General features: G+C 45.3%; 1 protein-coding gene across 1 annotated transcript in view; it reads right to left on the bottom strand.

The window, feature by feature from the left end:
• The window catches only part of SUSD2 (sushi domain containing 2), a 384,956-nt gene extending 365,548 nt beyond the window's left edge, over positions 1-19,408 (bottom strand). The window contains exon 1 of the mRNA XM_063964306.1: positions 19,045-19,408. Within this exon, the coding sequence (XP_063820376.1) occupies positions 19,045-19,111 (67 nt within the window). The 5' untranslated portion in view covers positions 19,112-19,408. The remainder of the gene's footprint in view (positions 1-19,044) is intronic.
• Between the last annotated feature and the right edge of the window lie 5,045 nt (positions 19,409-24,453).

Below are 24,453 nucleotides of genomic sequence, written 5' to 3' on the forward strand. Positions count from 1 at the left end.
ACATGGTACTCATGCTTTGTGTGTAACGCGACTTGTAGCACACAGAGCAAAGATGTAAGAGAACACATGGGTAGTACGACTCCAGCGGGCAATCACTCTGGCCAACTCTTCCCTTTGGCTTCTGCAAACTTTTGTTCTTCTGCAACAATACCATAAAGCACCAATGTACTTCTGATCCAAAAAACCAGATGCAATCTATTGGATGATGAGGAGCTTTGCGGATTATTTTGGTGGCTGCTCTGCTTTGCTTCCTCCAGAACAACAAAGTTGGAATACAGAATACATTGTTGGGATTGATTCACTTGTCTTGGTTTTCAGTTTCCTTAACTGTGGAACTATGAAACCCCATTTGTTTAAATGAGATTTTATTTGGCATCTGCAGGGCAATGCCCGTGACAACTCCCAGAAACAGAAATCTAGCCTACTTTAATCCTGTCTCCCACAGTGTCCCTCCTATTTGCCATGATGAAACTGACCCTGCTTAGAAATACTGTAGTTTCACAATGTTTGGGGAGTTCTCCTGTACAGTAGAATAGCCTACCAGATTTTACCTGCTTCCAGAGTGAAGGGGGCAATCCAGGGGCACGATCCCTTAATTGTGGCCCATACCCTACTGCATAATGTCACAAATCAGGAAGGCTGGTGACTGGGTCACAAGGAGGCTACCAAAGGTGCCAAACCGCACCTCCCACCAGGCACCCCCTTCCCCACTGTAAAATGAAATACATACTGTTCTTAATTTGCCACCACCAAATTAAAAAAAAAAAAAAAAAAAAAAAAAAGGATTTTCATGATGGCTATGGCCTATAATAAATTATAATATGAAGATAAATACTGAAATAGATTTTCCTGGATTCTTAAAAAGAATAAACTGAATACAAATTGTAGCAATATCTAGGTTACATTTACATAGCCCTCTTGTATGATGACAGTTGTGATCAGGTATACTGCGTGACAGGTATACTGGCAGAAAGTAAAGTTGCATTCACCAGGAATAAGACATGCTAATTAATGTAATAAATCTTGGCAAACAACATTATGCAGGTGTCTTTTCCAAACGTCTTACTAGTTTTTCAACAACAAATCATATTAGCTCTCATTAGCCACACAAGGAATTATCCTTGTGTGGCAGACAATGAAAACACTTTTTTTTTAAAGGGGCAATCACTTACAAGGCAAAACCATACCTTGTAAGTGATTGCCCCATTAAAAAAAGTCAGAGTTTGGCCGGCATCCCGCATGACCACCGAACTAGGGGCGTCATTACATCTGGCCCTATATCTTAGCCGTTCCTTAATGAATTGCTATGAACAATGAGCTGCATAGCTGTACACTGTCTGCCTTTTGCTCAGTGGGACATTTGCCAGTTTGAAAGACATCTCTTGCATTTTACTGCAGAAAATGCCCATTGCATGATTCTTCTCCCAAGTGTGCCCGCCTGTGCCCGCAGAGACTGGACGTGCAAGGAAGAGCCATTGACACATAGGGCAATTACAGTGATCATGCAGAAATTGTTGCTTCCGCATGATTATCCGAGTCAGGGAAATAGGCTCCTGAAGTTATTTATTCAAGTGTTTGTTATTAAAAGAGGGATTTAAGATCTAGAAAAAGTATAACAGCACCAAAATTATAGAATCCATGTACAAATTTGTGTCTCAATGCAAGAACTCTATCACATACAGCAATAAGTCAAACTAGGCAGCAAACCCTAGAAAGAGGTCTATATCTACCTTGTATTCCCTTCAATGAAGTCCTCAGCCTTGATTACACTTTAGTACAAATGTGGCTACCCTAGATTTCCCAGCAGAAGGCTTTAAAGTTAATTGGCTAGGAGGCATCAATTTTTTGTTTGTTTGTTTGTTTGTTTTATTCCTTTTTTTTTTGAGGGGGGGGGGGGGGGGGTTTGATGACATAGGTTTTAAAGCCTGCAAACTGTCAAAAACCCTGGGAATACATTTATGTAAATAAGGGAATTCTGTGAATGGATATCCTGTCTTCCCCAGCTTGCCGCACTTGGGATGTGATAGTCCCAGTATCAGTTGGGATATGGACTACTTAAGTGCATTCTTGACCATCAATAAGAGTGGTTGAATTTACCCTATTCTGGACGATATAGTGAAGAGATTCTATTCTGCCTTTAGAAACATAGAAACATAGAATTTGACAGCAGATAAGAACTACTTGGCCCATCTAGTCTGCCCCTTTCTTTTTTTACATTATTTTTTATCTCTAACCTTGTTTGATCCTTATTTCTTTGTAAGGATAGCCTTATATCTATCCCATGCATGTTTAAATTGCTCTACTGTCTTAGCCTCTACCACCTCTGATGGGAGGCTATTCCGCTTGTCCACTACCCTTTCTGTGAAGTAATTTTTCCTTAAATTTCCCCTGAACCTCCCCCCCTCCAGTCTCAGTGCATGTCCTCGTGTCCTATTGCTTCTCTTCATTTGGAGAATGTTTCCCTCCTGGACTTTGTTAAAACCCTTGATAAATTTGAAAGTTTCTAGCATGTCTACCCTTTCCTTTCTCTGCTCCAAACTACATATTGAGATTTCTTAGTCTTTCTGGGTATGTTTTGTGATGTAGGCCATGCACCATTTTAGTTGCGCTTCTTTGTACAGTCTCTAATGTATTAATATCCTTTTGAAGATATGGCCTCCAGAATTGAACACAGTATTCTAGATGAGGCCGTACCAATGACCTATACAGCGGCATTATTACTTCTTTCTTTCTGCTGCTGATTCCTCTCCCAATGCAGTCAAGCATCTGACTAGCCTTCCTTATTGCTTTGTTACATTGCTTACCTGCCTTTAAGTCACCTGAAATAGTGACGGCCAGATCCCTTTCCTCCTCAGTAGTTTCCTGTATAGTGCCATTAATATTATATTTAGCCTTTGAATTTCTGAGACCCAAGTGCATGATTTTGCTTTTGCCTTTAGGCTACAATTAAAAAAAAGCCAGGGAAAACAGAACAATAACATACATATAAAATACTTTCAAACGTTTTTGATATCATGGAGGAACTACAGATGTGTCCTCATTCATCTAGCCTATATAAGCTATGCACTGTGAGATGTCTGGTGTGAGTGAGCCGCCAGTTCCCATGCAACTTTGCTAACACCAGGCGTCTTTTTTGCCCAAAATGCTTCTTATGCAAGGTGATGATATTCGTGTGCGATTGTGGTTGTATCTGCATATGAAATGCTACACTACAGTGTTTTTCAGGAAAACTACGTTTCCCTATGGAGAGGGACCACAGGAAGTGCCCCAGCCTCTCAATGTCCTCACTCTTCTCCAGCACCTCCCACAAGCTAGGTACCACGGAAGACTTCCCAGGTGACTGGACACAGGTGGACCCTTTTCAGCTGACCTAAATCACGGGTTGCTGCGCAAAAGCACAGGATTTTCAGGTCAGTAGAACAGGGGTATAACAAACTGAGATTTGCCGCTGAGCAGCAGAATTTTATAATTATTTAAATTGGCTGCTATTTGTAACTCTTACATATGTGCTTATCTAGTTTTTTTAGATGTGTATATTATTAAACGTTTGTGACTATTTGAGACCATTATTCTTGAAAACAGCTGCACAGTCCAAAGTGTTTGTAAAGTTAACTGGGGGATAGGAATTGAATTTAGGATTGTCCAAGAAAATGACAGTGTGCTGAAATAAAAAGATCTCTACCTGAAGTGGAATTTTTGCGTTAAGAAGTAGGAGCTGTTTGGTGACTGCCCACCAGTGCGCAGGTGAGCTCTAAACCAGGAAGTGTAACCTAAATTTAAGATCTGTATGATTTACCAGAGGCCAGGATGCCAGCCGTCAGTATACCGACAACGGCATCCCGGCCACCAGTGATACTCGTGTGGGTGACCTCAACTGACCTCACGGTCTACCGCAAACCACAAACCACCATAGGCGATAATGGGGATTTATCTCCTCATTACAGCCTATGCGCTCCGCTTGATTGGCGCTCCCTGGTGCTATACGTGGCGCTCCCTGATTGGCTGGCGGGTCCCAAACTGACAGAAGTCCTGAGGGGTCCTGGCATTCGGGGAAAAAGAATCCATGTGTAAACATGAATACCCTTTAGTTGCGTGGTCCGTTTTTTTTGCGGTTTGTTTGTTTTTTAAACCCTGGATGCCTACTTGGAAAGAAGAGGACCGATCTACACCGGATTGTTGGTATCATTTTTTTTTTGTTTTTTTTTACAGGTACCCTAATGGATTCTACTGGAGACGAGGACATGAATGGCGGCATGGGATGTAGGTAAGTATGTGTGAGTGTGTAAGTGTGTTTTAATAAAATTATACTTTCACGGTGTGTGTGTCTTTATTTGAATATTTCTTTTGTTGTGGAACTATAGGTACCAGCAGGCCCTTTAATGCCCCACATGCCAATATATTTGGTTCTCCAAGTACCAGCATGCTGGGAGGCTTGCTGGGACCTGTAGTTCCACAGCAAAAGACAATATTTCTCTCTCTCTTTTTTTTTTTTTTTTTTTTTACATATTTATGACTATCATCCCTGGCCCTTGGATGCCTGGAAGGGGGGACCCCTTTATTTAGGGGTCCCCACTCTCCGTGGGAACCCCAGCCAGCGGTGACTAGTTGGGGGTGTAATGCTGTGGTCGCAGGGACCCATATAAAAGTGTCCCCCGGGTGCAGCTTTACCTCCCTGGCTAGGGGTACCCAGTGCTGGTTTTAAAAATATGGGGGAACCCTACTTTTTGTCCCCCGTATTTTTGGAACCACAACCGGTCCAAAAGCCCAGTGCTGGTTGTTTAAGTACGAGGAATCCTACTCAATTTTTTGTCCATATTTTTGCAACCAGGACCGGCTCAAAGAGCCCGGGGCTGGTAATGCTTTTAGGGGGGACCTGAACATCATTTATTTTTTTATTTTTAACTGTTTCTTTACTTTTACAGGCAGAAACATGCACAAATATCACTGATCTGTGCATGCTTCTCCCTAAATTTGCACCTTGTAATGCAGCTCGCATTACATGGTGCGATTTTAACCAATAGGTTTCAGGTCTGTTTTTTGCCAGACCTTACATGCAGGTTGAGCTTTTTACTAAAAACTCGCACTGCATTCAATTTGCGAGTTATGCCGCCAACTTGCACCTTCTCAAAGTGCGAGTTGAAATGTGTGCTAAAAATCACACACCATAACATCCTGCTCCATATAATGGTTTTCTGGTGATGAGTGCATTCTCTAATCATAGTTAGATGCACCAGGGTAAGGATTCCCACATTTTTTAACTGTACTAAGAAGACTCTCTGCTATCTTTCACTGGGTTGTTATGTCCAGTGGTTACTTATTAATCTGAAAAGTAATGTGAATGGTACTTTTGGACCCATTTGACTCCTGTAGTTTGACTACTACAGGCTACATGTTATTAATTTATACCTTATAACTGTTCCTATTTCTGAGCCAGACCACTCTGTGGTTTTCAGTTTGATGTACAGTTCTGTATAGATTAGGGCCCTCATTCAGTATGGATCACAGTAGTGATCCTCAGCGCAGTTTCCCGATAATCATGAATCTGCGTATGCGCAGGACCCATTCTGCGCATGTGCAGAACAGGTCCTGTGATCGCAGTATTGCGAACACCTCTGTCTGATTGACAGGCAGACATGTTCGGGTGTAGGGACGGGGCGGACGGCATTGATAGAAGTGAGCGCGTGTTGCCCCCGTTTTCCAGAAGTGCCGAGATCAAGGACTGCATTGTGAGATACAGTTTCCTTGGCCTCGCAAGCCGCCCTGCAGTGGCCAGTCTGAGTAAGCTGATGGTCGCAATGTTTGATCCCATTCTGCGACTCCGGTCGCAGTGCTGCAATGCAAATGCAGCAAGAAGGGTGTTTAACACCTTCTACTGCATGTCACTGCTAAGGATCCCATTTGCAAAGCGCAAATGCGATACACATTGTGAATGAAGGGATACGTTTTTAAAATGATAAATCTGTAGTATGATTTGCTTCAGACACTAGGTAGCCAGTATATTAGAAACACTCGCCCTTCCAACATTTACTGCTCAAACAGTGATGTCATCAGATTAGGTTATTTGATGCACTTGGCAATGTAGCAACAGACTGTGGGCCAACTGTGGGCCTAATTCAGAGTTGATTGCTGCAGCAAATCTGTTAGTTAATGGGCAAAACTACGTACAGTGCAGGGGGGCAGATATAATATAATAAAGCAGCCAGTGTTTACCCTTCACAGAAACAAAATAACCCACCCAAATCTGACTCTCTCTGCAAATGCTATATCTGATCCCCCTGCAGTGCACATGAAGGGTAATTCCAAGTTGATCGCAGCAGGAAATTTTTTAGCAGTTGGGCAAAACCATGGGGGTCATTCCGAGTTGTTCGCTCGTTATTTTTTTCTCGCAACGAAGCGATTAGTCGCTAATGCGCATGCGCAATGTCCGCAGTGCGACTGCGCCAAGTAAATTTGCTATGCAGTTAGGTATTTTACTCACGGCATTACGAGGTTTTTTCTTCGTTCTGGTGATCGTAATGTGATTGACAGGAAGTGGGTGTTTCTGGGCGGAAACTGGCCGTTTTATGGGTGTGTGCGAAAAAACGCTACCGTTTCTGGGAAAAACGCGGGAGTGACTGGAGAAACGGAGGAGTGTCTGGGCGAACGCTGGGTGTGTTTGTGACGTCAAACCAGGAACGAAACTGACTGAACTGATCGCAGATGCCGAGTAAGTGTGGAGCTACTCAGAAACTGCTAAGAAGTGTCTATTCGCAATTTTGCTAATCTTTCGTTCGCAATTTTGATAAGCTAAGATTCACTCCCAGTAGGCGGTGGCTTAGCGTGTGCAAAGATGCTAAAAGCAGCTTGCGAGCGAACAACTCGGAATGAGGGCCCATGTGCAGTGCAGGGGAGGCAGATATAACATGTGCAGAGAGAGTTAGATTTGGGTGTGGTGTGTTCAATCTGCAATCTAAATTGCAGTGTAAAAATAAAGCAGCCAGTATTTACCCTGCACAGAAACAAAATAACCCACCCAAATCTAACTCTCTCTGCACATGTTATATCTGCCTCCCCTGCACTGCACATGGGCCCTCATTCCGAGTTGATCGGTCGCAAGGCGAATTTAGCAGAGTTACACACGCTAAGCCGCCGCCTACTGGGAGTGAATCTTAGCTTCTTAAAATTGCGACCGATGTATTCGCAATATTGCGATTACTAACTACTTAGCAGTTTCAGAGTAGCTCCAGACTTACTCTGCCTGTGCGATCATTTCAGTGCTTGTCGTTCCTGGTTGACGTCACAAACACACCCAGCGTTCGCCCAGGCACTCCCACCGTTTCCCCGGCCACTCCTGCGTTTTTTCCGGAAACGGTAGCGTTTTCAGCCACACGCCCCTGAAACGCCGTGTTTCCGCCCAGTAACACCCATTTCCTGTCAATCACATTACGATCGCCGGAGCGAAGAAAAAGCCGTGAGTAAAATTACTTTCATCATAGTAAAGTTACTTGGCGCAGTCGCAGTGCGAACATTGCGCATGCGTACTAAGCGGATTTTCACTGCGATGCGATGAAAAATACCGAGCGAACAACTCGGAATGAGGGCCATGGTTTTGCCCAACTGCTAAAAAAATTCCTGCTGCAATCAACTTGGAATTACCCCCATAGTTTTGCCCAACTGCTAACAAATTTGGTGCTGCGATCCATTCTGAATTACCCCCTGTAATAGCCTGCTAATTGCTGCATGTGCAGAGATTTGGGGGGTCATTCCGAGTTGATCGCTAGCTACCGTTGTTCGCAGCACAGCGATCAGGCTAAAAATCTGCATTTTTGTGCATGCGTATGCACCGCAATGCGCACGCGCGACGTACGGGTACAAAGGCTTTTGTGGCTTTGCACAGCGACGTATTCATTCACACTGGCAGCCGCAAGAAGACTGACAGGAAAGGGGCGTTTCTGGTTGTCAACTGACCGTTTTCAGGGAGTGCTTAGAAAAACGCAGGTGTGCCAGGGAAAACGCAGGCGTGGCTGGGCGGGTGTGTGACGTCAAAAGCCAACCTTTCAGAATCAGAGTAAGTCCAAGGCTGGTCTTGTTTTGCAAAAAATGTTTTTGCAGGCGCTCTGCTGCACAGGCGTTCGCACTTCTGCAAAGCGAAAATACACTCCCCGATGGGTGACAACAATGTGTTTGTATGGCTGCTAAAAACTGCTAGTGAGTGATCAACTCGGAATGACCACCTTTGCCTGGCCGGGAGATTTATCACCTAATTCAGACCTGATCGCAGCAGCAAATTTGTTAGCTAATGGCCAAAACCACGTGCAGTGCAGGCAGGGGGGCAGATATAATATGTGCGGTGAGTAAGATTTGGGTGGGGTGTGTTCAAACTGCAATCTAAATTGCAGTGTAAAAATAAAGCAGCCAGTATTTACCCTGCACAGAAACAAATAACCCACCCAAATCTAACTCTCTCTGCACATGTTATATCTGACCCACCTGCAGTGCACATGGTTTTGCCCATTAGCTAACAAATTTGCTGCTGCGACTAGGTCTGAATTAGGCCCTTAAAGTGGCATTATTTTGCTTTTTCTTACAACATCTAGGACTTAATTCATATTTGTGTGCTCGTGCTTTAGCAAGTGTGAGTTTCTATGCAACAGAATTGCTAATGTTATCAAGTGAAGATGCCACCCTGAAATGGAAAGAGATGCCCACTGAAGCGACCACAAACTCATTTGCAACTACATAAACATTCGCAGCTTATATGCAAGAACGTAGAAATTCTACTGTAAGGGTAGACTTATTTCTACGCAGACTGGCGGCAGCAGAAACAACGCAGGAGCCATGTTTGTCTACATACATAATCACACCTGAAGTCAGATACATGCCCCAAAAATGGCTATGGCATACCTGCGTTTTGACTGCCACACCCTTAACCTCCCCCAAGCGGTCCCTTCCTGTCAGTCACTATGCAATTAAATTCTCGCTGCAAGCACTACCGCAAAGGTACCTTGGCGCATGCGCAATGCAATCGCAGCACATGCGCAGTCTGCTGATAATCGCTCCATTGCGAAAACGTCCCCATAGCATACAAACATGAATTAGGCCTCAATGTGTTTACCAAAAGTTAAAAGCATTTTGGAAAAGTGACGTGACTTTTAAACACCAGTAAAATCCTACAGACAAAAGTATGTCGCATTTAAGTCTGAAATTAATTTTCATTCCCGTTTTTATTTGTTTGTTTTTTTTAACAAATTGAAAAACATCAATGGGTACATGGCCTGTGACTTTGAAGATGCCATGGTCTGGTGTCTGAAATGAGAGCTGGGGTGAAATGGCCAAACACCTTAACAGAAGATTTACTATTTCCCCACCACACCTGACTTATAGGGCAGGATGTAAAGGAGTCCAAGTTCGTCTGACATGCGGGATGCCGGCCGAACACGGACGTTTTTTTTAAAGGGCAGTCATTTACAAGGCATGCACATCAGGCAAACTCGGAATCTACATCCTGTCCACTAGGTGGTGGGACCCAATATACCATGTTGTGCGCAGCCTGGGCTCATTGGGTCGGCCAAGGCAGTGAGCAAGTACTGACAGGCAGCCTTGAAGTAAATTAAAATGAGGCAGCTGCATCCTGATTTTTTGCCAGCAGCCAGACTCTCAGTGCATACCATAGGCTGAGGAGCTCTTACTCCCTGAGGCAAACAATGAGATTAATTCTTCACCGTGCTTGTTCTACAGCAATTCCTCATGACAAGTGCAGGGTAGAATTTATTAAGGTGCTGAATAATATGTGAAGGATCAGTACAGGGTTGATAGTATTTGGGTGAGAAACAGCGCTGCAAGTATGGCGGTACGGGGCGGTACAGCGTAGCGGTCAGAAATTCCCAGCTGGTATGCCATACCACCGGGCCGTCCACCATACCTGCAGCCCGCTGCTGTGTGAGGGGAGGAGAGCGCAGCGCCTCTCCTGCCCCTCAATGCTCTGTGATGTGTCCGGTCTCTGGCGGCGGCGGGGTAAATCTCAATAAGGCACCGGTTTGTTAGACAATCACAGCTCGCGGACCGCCAGCCGCGAGCTCTGATTGTCTAATGTACCGGCGCCTCATTTGAGATGCCCACCGCCAGAGACCACACTTTAAAGGGCCGAACAGGCGCGCACTGCGCTCTCCTCCCCTTACACAGCAGAAGCAGAGGCAGCAGGGGGTGGGGGGGGGTCACTCTGGGGCATTGTGTATCTGGCGCTGTTTGGTAATATGTATCTGGCACTGAGGGGTAATATGTATCAGGCACTCTGGGGCAATGTGTATCTGACACTCTGGGGCAATGTGTATCTGACACTCTGGGGCAATGTGTATCTGACACTCTGGGGCAATGTGCATCTGACACTCTGGGGCAATGTGCATCTGACACTCTGGGGCAATGTGCATCTGACACTCTGGGGCAATGTGCATCTGACACTCTGGGGCAATGTGCATCTGACACTCTGGGGCAATGTGCATCTGACACTCTGGGGCAATGTGTATCTGACACTCTGGGGCAATGTGTATCTGACACTCTGGGGCAATGTGTATCTGACACTCTGGGGCAATGTGTATCTGACACTCTGGGGCAATGTGCATCTGGCACTGTGGGGCATTTGTGCATCTGGCACCGTGGGGCATTTGTGCATCTGGCACCGTGGGGCATTTGTGCATCTGGCACCGTGGGGCATTTGTGCATCTGGCACCGTGGGGCATTTGTGCATCTGGCACCGTGGGGCATTTGTGCATCTGGCACTGTGGGGGCATATCAGGCACTGTAGGAGCATATCTGGCACGGTGGGAGCATATCTGGCACGGTGGGGGCATATGTGTATCTGCCACTATTGGGGTCATATGTGTATCTGACCCCCCATATGTGTATCACGCCCCCATTTTCATTGGCCACGCCCCATTTACAGTACCTGTAATTCTTTGTACTTGCACCACTGGTGAGAAACAATATGGAGCGATATGGGAGAGCATACATAGGTGGCACCCATGATATGGAGCTCACTCACTACGAGGTAGCACTACTGTATTTAAGTAGAGTGATTATGACGGGGGCATTATAGGAGACAAATCCAGACAGAGAGAGCTGCCAATACAGAGGACAGGCATGACATGGGAAGTTAATGGTAATAGTGCTAGTTGGGAGCGCTTATATGAAATAAAACAAATAGCTTGTATGCAACACCTGTAGAAATAAAAGTTAGTAACAAATGTTTAAAGCTCTTTTTAAGAATTTGTGGTGAGCAGCAGTCCGGGCATCGATAAGTGCGGTGGGTTCCATTTAATGCCGGCGGCCGGGGCTGCCAAGGATTAGCGCTGAGACTTTAGTCGACTGGTCTTTTCCAATCTTTCACTAACCTCTGACGGGTGGTCTCCCCTCTTGCCGGCTGGTCCCCTCGATGTTCTGAGAGCAGTGGTTTCTTTTGACTTTTTGTACACTGTGATCAGCTTGTGTGTCCATCGGACACACATAGCTGATGACTCTGCCGTGTCTGTGCTCAAGTCTCTCTGCCAGGGGCAGAGAAAGCTGTGCAAAAGGGTGCACATCCAGTGCTGCCCATGAGATTATCACAGGGCACACTGCAGTATTTTTTCACATTTTTTTTTAATTAAATTTGGCCACATCACATTTCCCATTTGTGGGTTACTAAAAAAAAAGTGAAAAAGGGGTTTGGAGCAGTTTTTCTGGAAAACTGCTCCAAATACCCTTTAATACATTCAGGTGATACTAAAATAATGTGAAAATGGTGTGAAAACACCCTTTTCACATTATTTTAGTAAAAATACTGTGAACAAATAGACCCCGTAGTATATTATTAGTATACTATTAGTGATAGGGGTCTATTTACTAATTACTGGATGGAGGTAAAGTGGATGGAGATAAAGTACCAGCCAATTGGCTCCTAACTGACATTTTTCAAACCCAGAATGTCACAAGTTGGTTGGGAGCTGATTGGCTGGTACTTTTAAATATACTATTAGTACACTATTAGTGACTTAGGACCTCATTCAGGTTGGATCGCAAATCGCGATCCTACCGGAATTTCTGCAGCGGGTGCACGCGCAGGGCCTGTCCTGCGCATGGCAGTTAGGAGCCGATTGGCTGGTACTTTATCTCCGTTTACTTTATCTCCATTCAAGGCTTAGTAAATAGACCCCTTAGTGTACTATTAGTACACGATTAGTGACTTAGGCCCTCATTCAGCTCACAACGTTGTTTATCAGAAATCGCAAATGAGCGTTCTTTTGCTAAACTGCGCACGCACCACGGCCGCTGTGCAGGCACCACGGCCGTTGTGCACCTGTGCACGCTAAGTGCGATCGCATCCTTGATTGAGTGACAGTGGTGGGCGTTGGGAGGGCGGCGTTACAGCATTTTTGGGTATTGTTTGTGAAAATGAGGGCAGGGTTGAAGTGTTTTTTGGGGCAGCAGCGTGATGTCACAAGCACCCGCTGTGACCCGAAAAATGGAGGCGGACCGCCTGCGTACGCAGCCTAGATGCGTCTGCAGGGGATCATCTTTAATTTCAGCCTCAGCGATGTGATCGCAATTGTTTTGCGTTCGCATCGCTGGCTGCCAATTAGCATGCTGGGCGGCCTTGCTCTGCGCTGGGTCGGCCCCCAGCATGCTACAGAAGCAATTGCAGGTTCTGCTTTTTAGCATTAGGGTCCTTAGTATACTACTAGTACACTATTGGTGAATAAGGGGTCTATGTACTAAGCCTTGGAGAGAGATAAAGTGGAAGGATATAAACAGATAAATATAGTAGGGTACAGCGGTATGGTACTTTAGGCGAGAATGCCCGTATTTTTGCAACCATTTACAAGGCAAAATCAGGTTGGTTTTGCCTTGTAAATGATTGCAGCTTTAAAAATACGGGCATTTTCACCCAGCAACTTGGACCCTATTACATTTACCCCAAAGTACCAGCCAACTAGCTCCTAACTGCCATGTTACAGACTGCTTTAAGAAAATGACAGTTAGGAGCTGATTTGCTGGTACTTTATCTCCATCCACTTATCTCTCTCCAAGGCTTAGTAAATAGGGGGTGATTCAGTATGGATCGCATAAACGATCCTCTGTGCAGTTTCCCGATGGTGGGGAAACTGCACATGCGCAGTATGTGAACGCCTCTCATTTGGATGGAGGGACGGGGGCGGGGTGGCTGGTATTGCCTGAAACGGGGGCGCATCACCCCGTTTCCGGGAGTGGTGTGACCAAGGACTGCATCATGGCCGCAGTTTCCTTGGCCTCGCAAAACCACCGGCGACGGCAAGCCTGAGTAAGTTTAGGCTTACTCAGCCTGCCATCGCAGATGAACATCGATGGTCACGATGTTCATATGCTATGCACCTCCTCCCGCATTTGCACTGCTAAGGATCTGAGAAGCGTGACTTACATCCAAATGTATATGAGCCCCAAAGTTAGTAAGATCTACTTATTGAAGAAAAGAAACTGATATTTTTCAGGAATTGTTTGTGTACTGTGGGGTACATTTACTAAGATTCGTATTTTCCAGAATCATGTCCAAGTTCAATCACGAATGACATCGACAGTGTAAAATTGCAACTTTTTGAATTGATTACGATGGATTTACTAAGCTGTCGTATTCGGGTTTTTCTTTTGTTCCGATGTCGATGTCATTCGTGGTTTTTTACCTATTTTTACGGCAGTGATTAGCAAAACACTGCCGACTTTTTTTACAATCAATCTCGGCCGGATCTGTGTGATCCGTGCTGGGGTTTTTTTTTTTTTTTTTAAATTAAACACTGTAAAATCATTAAAAAAAATGCGTCACCGCTGAGCAGAAAGTTCCCAGCATTGGTTACAATGTAGCGCATAGGCGCTACATTGTAACACTGCCGTGTGCCGCCTGTCATACAGTACAGGAGCACACAGCCGATCAGGAGAGTGCTACAACGTGGCACTCCCTGATTGGCTGAAGAAACCCACTTAGACATCAGTCAGAGTGGGTTTCTGGCATTCGTGGAAAGGAGTCCCATGTGAAAACATGGGGCCCCTTTCAGTTCGTGGCTCGGCTTTCCGTTTTCTTATTTTATGCAAGTACGTGGATTACCCCTGGATTTCCCGAGGAGCCTGGACCCCTGGATCTCGTGAGTATAATTTCTTCAACAGGTACCCCTTGGATTCTACTGGAGAAGAGGACCGACCTGCGTGGGAACTTAAGGTAAGTATGTATGTATGTGTGTATGTATGTAATAAAATTATACTTTCACGGTGTGTGTGTCTTGTCTTTTTTTGGGTATTTTTTTAGTAGTAGTACTACAGGTACCAGCGGGCCCGTTTTTCCGTCGCATGCTGGTACTTGTGGTTCTCCAAGTACCAGCATGCGGGGGAGGCTTGCTGGGACTTGTAGTACTGCTACTAAAAACAATATATTTTCTTTTACAACAAAGGCTATCAGCCCCCCCATCCGCAGCCCATTGGATGGGGGGGGACAGCCTCGGGCTTCACCCCTGGCCCTTGGGTGGCTGGGGGGGGGGACCCCTTGATTGAAGGGGTCCCCACTCCCCCAGGGTACCCCGGCCAGGAGTGACTAGTTGGATTTTTGATGCCACGGCCGCAGGGCACTATATAAAAGTGACCCCCGGCTGTGGCATTATCTGTCCAGCTAGTGGAGCCCGGTGCTGGTTTTAAAAATACGGGGGACCCCTACTCTTTTTGTCCCCCGTATTTTTGGAACCAGGACCAGGCGCAGAGCCCGATGCTGGTTGCTTAAATATGGGGGAACCCCTGTCAATTTTTTCCCCATATTTCTGCAACCAGGATCGGCTCAAAGAGCCCGAGGCTGGTTATGCTTAGGAGGGGGGACCCCACGCAATTTTTTTTGAAAAAATAAGCACTTTCCCACCCCTTCCCACTGATATACATGCACGGATCTCATGGATCCGTGCATGCCTATCCAATCACGAATAAAAAAAAAAGGTCTGTTTTTTTTTAGCACTTTTTTACGAGTTGTAATTTTTCACGGCAGTGTTTGTTCTTTTTTTGCTTTGCACTTCTTAGTAAATGACCGAGATTCATACTTAAACAGCCGCGTTTTGACCGATGGTGTATTCATTCGTAATTTTTTACCTGAACTTGCAAAAAATTACGAATGCCCTCATCACTGCCGTGATTAGTGCTTAGTAAATTACCGAGATGACACTTTGATGAAAAAACGGCATCTCGGTCAAAATCGGGAGCTTAGTAAATTTCCCCCTGTGTTTTACAAGAGGTTCCATATACTGTAAGTGGCCAGGAGAAAATGTATTTAAAATGCATGTAGCCATAGGGATCATTGTGCCACATAAGTAACCAATGCAGGGAAATGGCACTGATGATCTCACTATCTCTGACTTTTTTTATTTTTTCCCCAAATATGTGACCACTGCATAATGAGGGTAAAGTGCAATCAGGAAGATTGCTGGACTATTCAGGGAGTGAGGGAGATTGCTGCTATTTCAGGGAGTCTCCTGCAGAATGAGAGAGAGAGTAGGCAACCATGGCCCTCATTCCGAGTTGTTCGCTCGCTAGCCGCTTTTAGCAGCAATGCACACGCTAGGCCGCCGCCCTCTGGGAGTGAATCTTAGCTTAGCTGAATTGCGAACGATGTATTCGCAATATTGCGAAATGATTTTACTTTGCAGTTTCTGAGTAGCTCGAGACTTACTCTTCCAGTGCGATCAGTTCAGTCCTTTTCGTTCCTGGTCTGACGTCACAAACACACCCAGCGTTCGCCCAGACACTCCCACGTTTCTCCAGCCACTCCCGCGTTTTTTCCAGAAACGGCAACGTTTTTTCACACACTCCCATAAAACGGACAGTTTCCGCCCAGAAACACCCACTTCCTGTCAATCACACTCCGATCAGCAGAACGAAGAAAAAATCTCGTAATGCCGTGAGTAAAATACCTAACTTCATAGCAAATTTACTTGGCGCAGCCGCAGTGCGAACATTGCGCATGCGCAGTTTGCGGAAAATCGCTGCGATGCGATGAAAAATAACGAGCGAACAACTCGGAATGAGGGCCAATGGTAGTGGTGCAGCATATATGAAGCCATGACAGAGGGAGATTAGTTCTGATGCAGTGTTTAGCTCAAATTGGGGTCGATTCTATTCGGCAACTTAAGAATAGCGCCGGGAATTAGCTCCCGACGCTATTCAATTCAGCTGCTAGTGACCCGCAATTGTCGGGAATTCTTCTCTCATCCCCGGGGGATGAGAGAAGAAACCCGACAAAAGTGCTGCCTCGCGGCCGGCGTGAGGCTGATTCTGTCGGGAATCAGCCTCGCGCCGGGGAGTTAAGTCGGAGAATGCCCGTTCTCCCGACAAAACTACCTGTTAAGTCGGCGAGAACGGGACATCGCCGACTTAACTGGAGCTGAATTGAATAGCGTCGGGAGCTAATTCCCGGCGCTATTCTTAAGTTGCCGAATAGAATCGACCCCATTGAGAGGGATTGCTGAATAGGAGGTGATTATAGAAGTTGAGGCAGGAGATAATTAGAAAATAGAGTTTTGGTTGCTCTTTTGGTAAGAAAAGGGTGTATTTTCGCAATGTGTGGGATGATCATTTAATTAGCATACAATCTGAATGTTGGGGGTAATTCCAAGTTGATCGCAGCAGGAATTCTGTTAGCAATTGGGCAAAACCATGTGCACTGCAGGGGAGGCAGATATAACATGTGCAGAGAGAGATAGATTTGGGTGTGGTGTGTTCAATCTGCAATCTAATTTGCAGTGTAAAAATAAAGCAGCCAGTATTTACCCTGCACAGAAATAAAATAACCCACCCAAATCTAACTCTCTCTGCAAATGTTATATCTGCCCCCCTGCAGTGCACATGGTTTTGCCCAACTGCTAAAAAATTTCCTGCTGCGATCAACTTGGAATTAGCCCCGTTAACTGTTTTGCCATGGTGCAGTGTATACAGTATGTAACATAAAAAAGTCTCATCTCATTTACTATAGGCTTACAGGTTGGGAAGCACAACAAACAATCATATACAGTATCTAATTCAATTGTAAAGCGAAATTGTAAAGAAACTGTAAATAAATAAAATAATAATCCTTATGGTCAGCTATACACAAAATCCTCATTTTTCAGAGTTTGGTAACTTATTCCTCTGTAGCACTGCTGGATGAATGGCAGGGTGGACAGGGAGGTCACCCCGGGGGCCCCACAGATAGCGACTCTTCCCTATTGGGGCAGAACACCCAGTGCCAGGTTCCGAGTCCCTACACTTCAGGTTCTCAGATGTCAGGCTGTGCGCTCTGCACTGCAACTGGGAAGAGCCACTGGGGGGGATAACTTACTATGCCAGTGATGGCTAACCTTGACACTCCAGCTGTTGTTGCACTACATATCCCAGCATGCCCTGCATCAGTTTTAGCATGGCCAAATAACAAAACTGCAGCAGGGCATGCTGGGATATGTAGTTCAACAACAGCTGGAGTGTCAAGGCTAGCCATCACTGGACTATGCTGTGCCATATGGTCGCACAGAAGAGCAGATGGATGACAGAGTGGACTGACAGTGAGCACGGGGCTGTCATAGGTGGCCCAACACAAGTTAGTTGGCCTGTGACCCCACAAACCTTAATTCAGCCCCGCACTTTAGATAAATTAGAGGTTAAGTCAGTGTTAATTATGTATCTCTATATTTAATATAATGTATAATTAACGGGTAATCATGTGTCAGGTGATGTCCATTTCAGTGGCAAATGCCAAAATTGTACAAGGGCGTTTCAAATTGCTTATAAAAAAATGTCAGTATTACAATATATAAATGTAATATATTTACACAGTTTAAATAATAAAAGGAACGAGCCATAAAGTTGCACATTAATCTAATAAAAACCTACATGAATAAGTTTCTCAGGTTATTCATCATGGGTGGTCTTCAGTTTGCCGGCTGTCGGGATCCCGGCGCACAGTATACCGGCGCCGGAATCCCGACAGCCGGCATACTGATACTTTTTCTCCCTCTTGGGGGTCCACGACCCCTGTGGAGGGAGAATAAATAGCGTGGCGTGCATAGCGCGTCACCGTGCCCGCAGCGTGGCGAGCGCAGCGAGCCCGCAAGGGGCTCATTTGCGCTCGCCCAGCTGTCGGTATGCCAGCGGTCGAGATTCCGGCGCCGGTATGCTGGCTGCCGGGAGCCCGGCCGCCGGCATACACTACTACACCCATTAATCACATGTGACTCTGACAGCTCTATAGCCTACTGAAGGCAAGTGCATCTAGCGTGGTTTATAAATGAAAGCTCAGGTACAGTAGCAAACATAAACTGACATTTACTGCACCACATGCCATACAGTTTTACGGGGTTGGTGTAAGGGATTAATATACATAGCACTGATTGTACAGTACAGTACTAGTATTGCCACTTACTGCTCTGGCATTAACTTTAATCAGTGTATATAATAATAATTGGACAGAGATCTCACGTAATAACAATGCTGTCTCTAATTTTCAATAACTCACGTAATAACAATGCTGTTTTTAATTTTCAATAACTGTAAATAACTAAGTACAGTTGTCTGTAAGAACAAGCAAGAGGCCAGCAACATGCATCTTTGTACAGTATATGTTCATGCACAAATAAAAATACAACACAAAAACAACAATAAAACTTTGTAACAGCAATGTAATAGTTCCCAGTGTAAAATACATCATGAATTAACCCTTAGACTGTTACTTCTTTGTGATGAAACTTTCTCTAATATCCTAGGACAAGGGTGGTATTCATGTGACCGTGATGGGGAACCTTTGGGCATGCTGGTATGTGTAGTTCAACAACAGCTGGAGTGCCAAGGTTCTGCATCACTGTCCTAGGAGAATTTACTTTTTAACAATAGGCTGCACAATTGACAATCAGACTGTGGATACATTATAGGGACAGATCATACAACTTTAAAGAACTGAAATTAATAAACCTTCCTTTAGCCATAAATCTGTGCACACGTGTGCCACAGCTGGTAGGCTACATACAGCAGGTAACTATCACAGGTACAGTAGCAGAGTGGACTTACCTGAGCCTTCATAGACACAGGCTAGAAGAGTGAGGAGACACACAGTAAAGTGCAGGAGTAAATGCATGTTGTGCTGCAGGTCTGCACATCAGATGCCAGCCTGGGACAGGATGCAGATTTTGCAGACTCAGATGCAGGCCTGGCAAAAGGGAGAAGGACGTTTACCCTCAAACAGCTGTTCTCAGCTCACACATTGTGGCAGCCATGGATGGTGCGCAGAATTGTAAGGAGGAGCATGCAATGACTTTCAAACACAGTAGAGATTGTCTGGCCCTCCTGGCAGAGTAGAAGTTCAAGTACTTCAGCCCCACTCAGTGGAGCAGCAGAGAGCCGAATGTACACACTGGCTGGCTGGCAGCTCTCTGCTCTGGCAACTACTGACAGGCAGCGTGAGAGAATTTCCAGGTTTTATACTCTGCTGACAGGAAGCAATTCTATAGTACAGAGAGCATTCTCTCACCATGCAGACAGAGCAGAGCTTGGAAAATATCTAGAGTGCAGTCATTCTATTGGGCATTATATTAATTAGCTACAATCTTTGTCTTTTCACTGGTAAGGTATTACAAAGAATAAAATGTCTTTACAACAAATCTAAGGCAAAAGTACTTTGTATTACCTATTAGTGGTAGCATTTATTATTTTTACAATCAATTTATACACTTCCCGCCTCTGATCGAATGCATAGTTTGAAAAATGACAGGAGCTGGTGCATTATCACCTTCCCCTTTATCACTTCTCCAGGTTTAATACATCTGCCCTACTGTGTCTCTGATGATGAAGATGATGATGCAGGCTGTTACCAGTAGGGATGAGCAGGTCGAACCGAACCCCTCCCCCTAACTTTGCAATCCGAACTGGGATCCGAGTCTGGCTCGGGACTTCCCGCCTTCCTCAGATCCCAAAACTAGGCAAAACTTTATCATCCCGCTGTCGGATTCTTGCAGGTCTTGGATTCCATATAAGTCCTGGTGATTGGCTCATCTTCACTCCGGCATTGGAGAGTATACTGGACGGACATGTCCGTCTGCAGTGCTGGGTGGCGTGGCTTGGTGTGGGGCGGGTGCTCTGTCTGCTGTACCTGAAAGGGGTGCTCTCTCTGCTGTATAAGTCCTGGGGTGCCCTGTCTGCTGTATAAGTCCAGGGGTGCCCTGTCTACTGTATAAGTCCTGGGGTGCCCTGTCTACTGTATAAGTCCTGGGGTACCCTGTCTGCTGTATAAGTCCAGGGGTGCCCTGTCTGCTGTATAAGTCCAGGGGTGCCCTGTCTGTTGTATCAGTCCAGGTGTGCCCTGTCTACTGTATAAGTCCTGGGGTGCCCTGTCTACTGTATAAGTCCTGGGGTACCCTGTCTGCTGTATAAGTCCAGGGGTGCCCTGTCTGCTGTATAAGTCCAGGGGTGCCCTGTCTGTTGTATCAGTCCAGGTGTGCCCTGTCTACTGTATAAGTCCTGGGGTGCCCTGTCTACTGTATAAGTCCTGGGGTGCCCTGTCTACTGTATAAGTCCGGGGTGCCCTGTCTACTGTATAAGTCCTGGGGTGCCCTGTCTGCTGTATAAGTCCAGGGGTGCCCTGTCTGCTGTATAAGTCCTGGGTTGCCCTGTCTGTTGTATCAGTCCAGGGGTGCCCTGTCTACTGTATAAGTCCTGGGGTACCCTGTCTGCTGTATAAGTTCAAGGGTGCCCTGTCTTCCATATCAGTCTAGGGGTGCTGCTAAGTCTGCCATATGAGACCAGGGGTGCCCTGAGTGCCGTATGAGTCCAGAGGTGCCCTGCCTGCTGTATTTGAAAAAGGGGTGCGCTGTCTGCTGTATCTGAAAGGGGTAATCTGTCCGTCCATCCATCCAGAGGCTCCACCCCAATGTAAAATTAAAATAAGAAAAGCTAAAAATAAAAAGCCTAAAATTATAGTGATAAAAAAATATATATTTTTTTGTTTGTGCTGTACCCCAGTGTACTATACAATTTTTTATTTTATTTTCATAAGTACTGTGACACTGCTGATCAGACCGCAGTATATTGGGGGTCATTCCGAGTTGTTCGCTCGCTAGCTGCTTTTAGCAGCATTGCACACGCTAAGCCGCCGCCCTCTGGGAGTGTATCTTAGCATAGCAGAATTGCGAACGAAAAATTAGCAGAATTGCGAATAGAAATTTCTTAGCAGTTTCTGAGTAGCTCCAGACCTACTCACAGATTGCGATCAGCTCAGGCCGTTTCGTTCCTGGTTTGACGTCACACACACGCCCAGCGTTCGGCCAGCCACTCCCCAGTTTCTCCAGACACTCCCGCGTTTTTGCCTGACACGCCTGCGTTTTTCCGCACACTCCCTGAAAACGGTCAGTTTCCGCCCAGAAACACCCACTTCCTGTCAATCACACTCCGATCACTTCAACGATGAAAAGTCTTCGTTCGGACGTGAGTAAATCTACTAAGTTTTGTGCTAAAATACTTAGCGCATGCGCACTGCGTATCATGCGCATGCGCATTTTTGCCTTAATCGCTCCGTTGCGAAAATCGGCAACGAGCGATCAACTCGGAATGACACCCATTATTTCCTACTCATGCGATCCGAGCTGGGATCCGAGTCCGGCTCGGGACTTCCTGCCTTCCTCGGATCCGAAAACGAGGCAAAACTTCATCATCCAGCTGTCGGATTCTTGCAGGTCTTGGATTCCATATAAGTCCCGGTGATCGGCTCCATCTTCAGTCCGGCATTGGAGAGTACAGTGGACGGACGTGTCCATCTGCAGTCAGTGGCGTAAGTTCATCCCAGTTGCCCGGAGGCAAGATAAATATTGGTGCCCCCCTATTTCCTATATTAAGATAAGTAAATGTATATGTGTGTGTGTGTGTGTGTGTGTGTGTGTGTGTGTGTGTGTGTGTGTGTGTGTGTGTGTGGTGTTCTGAAAAAAATATATATACTGTATTTATACATTTAATTGTCTTTTATTTTAAATCACACAATTCTTACCAGTCATACCCAGGATTAGAACCCATGACCTGTTACACTGACAGAAGACACTTTACTGATGGAGTTATTTGCTCCTGTATGGGAAGCATGAGAATTCTAACTATATAAAGTTGCGTGTAATTGTCAGAGAAGTATCTTCATATTGGGGGTAATTCCAAGTTGATCGCAGCAGGAATTTTGTTAGCAGTTGGGCAAAACCATGGCCCTCATTCCGAGTTGTTCGCTCGGTAAAAATCTTCGCATCGCAGCGATTTTCCGCTTAATGCGCATGCGCAATGTCCGCACTGCGACTGCGCCAAGTAAATTTGCTATGCACTTAGGAATTTTACTCACGGCTTTTTCATCGTTCTGGCGATCGTAATGTGATTGACAGGAAATGGGTGTTACTGGGCGGAAACAGGCCGTTTTATGGGCATGTGGGAAAAAACGCTACCGTTTCCGGAAAAAACGCAGGAGTGGCCGGAGAAACGGAGGAGTGTCTGGGCGAACGCTGGGTGTGTTTGTGACGTCAAACCAGGGACGACAAGCACTGAACTGATCGCAGATGCCGAGTAAGTCTGAAGCTACTCAGAAACTGCTACGAGGTGTGTAATCGCAATATTGCGATTACTTCGTTCGCAATTTTAAGATGCTAAGATTCACTCCCAGTAGGCGGCGGCTTAGCGTGAGCAACTCTGCTAAAATCGCCTTGCGAGCGAACAACTCGGAATGACCTCCCATGTGCACTGCAGGGGAGGCAGATTTAACATGTGCAGAGAGAATTAGATTTGGGTGGGGTGTGTTCAATCTGCAATCTAATTTGCAGTGTAAAAATAAAGCAGCCAGTATTTACTCTGCACAGAAACAAAATAACCCACCCAAATCTAACTCTTTCTGCACATGTTATATCTGCCTCCCTTGCAGTGCACATGGGCCCTCATTCCGAGTTGATCGCTAAGAGTCTTCGCAACGCAAATGTACGAAATGTAAGTATCTGCGCATGCGCAAATGCGTGATTACGCATGCGCGAGTACATACGTACGACAACTGGGCAAAATTACTCAGAAAAAAAAAAGCCGTAACTGGCAAACGAAAACGAGGAGTGGCGTGGGCGTGGCGGAGGCGACACTTCGCAATGCTCCGACATGGGCGTGAAAGTGGGCGTACAGTGTGGGAGTATGCAACTCGCAATGGGCGTGTTTTTCGCAAATAAACATTGTCGCTGTTAAAACTAACATAGGAAACCGTAGCAACATTCACGCAGCAGCCGAGTAGGTCTGCAGTTACTCTACATTTGCGAAGTACTGGTACAAGTGTGTATGCAGTAATTAGCAGTTAATTGGATATCACATTCATCTGATGTCCACTTACTTGTTAATTAATGAGCAGATGAAAGTTACCAACCAGCAATTGTCTGAACACACATTACATGTTTATTCTACTCACATATAAATCTCACACACTGCCAAATAAGGGTGTGATTTTTGTTGAATTTGTTGTGTAAGCATTTTTAAAACTTGTTTTAATGTGTGTAAGACTCCCAAATACAAGCAAGTGAAAATATTTGTGAAAGTGTTTGAAATCTGCAACATTTTTTACAAATAAACCAACACCCACATAATGCAGCATACACTTTAATTTAGTCTTAAAAGTCACAATAATATTTGATTATAATATCTGACAATGTTTGAAATGATGTCCTGTTGACCATAGATATTTATAAAAAGCGTCGTGTCTGTTTACTTAATATGGACATTAAAGTGTGGTGCAAAGCATACCTTTTTTTTTGTTTTTATTTTCAATTTTTAAGGAGAATTAGCAGATTGGTCTACAAGTGTCTATATGCTGACCTAATCTTTCTGGAACTGCATTACCTTGAAGAAACTGCTCAAATTTTTTAAATATATTTTTTATTACTATAATAATATTTCACAACATTTAAACATGGCTCCACGTGAGTCGCACAGGCAGAGATGGACCAAGCAGCAAGCAGATGGCACTGACAATCATTAGATAGCAGAACTCAGTACTCTGCAAAATTCTGCTTCTGACAAAAGTATATTTTTAAAGCATAAATAAAACATGACACACCCTGCCACACACAAATTTTAAACCAAATGAGAAAGAATTAGGATCCACCACACAAACACAACAATACATAGCACACTAGTAAGAGGAAGATGGCTCTGGTGTTTATACACATAAACTCACAGGCTACAATACATCCAAACAGAAAGAATACATTTCACTAAGAGGGAGTTATCCATTCTGGTCACACAAGCCAACTCCAAAAATACATAGAGGCAACATCAAAAACATGGGTGCTGCCCATCTGGAGAGACATCATTTTCTTCTTTTTCTCCCCGCCTGAGGCTGTTCTTCTTTGGAAGGTCTGCGGAGCGACCTTCGTTGGGCCTGCCCAGTGGGCTGTTCTTCCTGGGCAGGGGCAGGGGAGGGAGCCGATG

This window comes from Pseudophryne corroboree, chromosome 1 (assembly GCF_028390025.1).
Source record: "Pseudophryne corroboree isolate aPseCor3 chromosome 1, aPseCor3.hap2, whole genome shotgun sequence".
Taxonomy (NCBI): Eukaryota; Metazoa; Chordata; class Amphibia; order Anura; family Myobatrachidae; genus Pseudophryne; species Pseudophryne corroboree.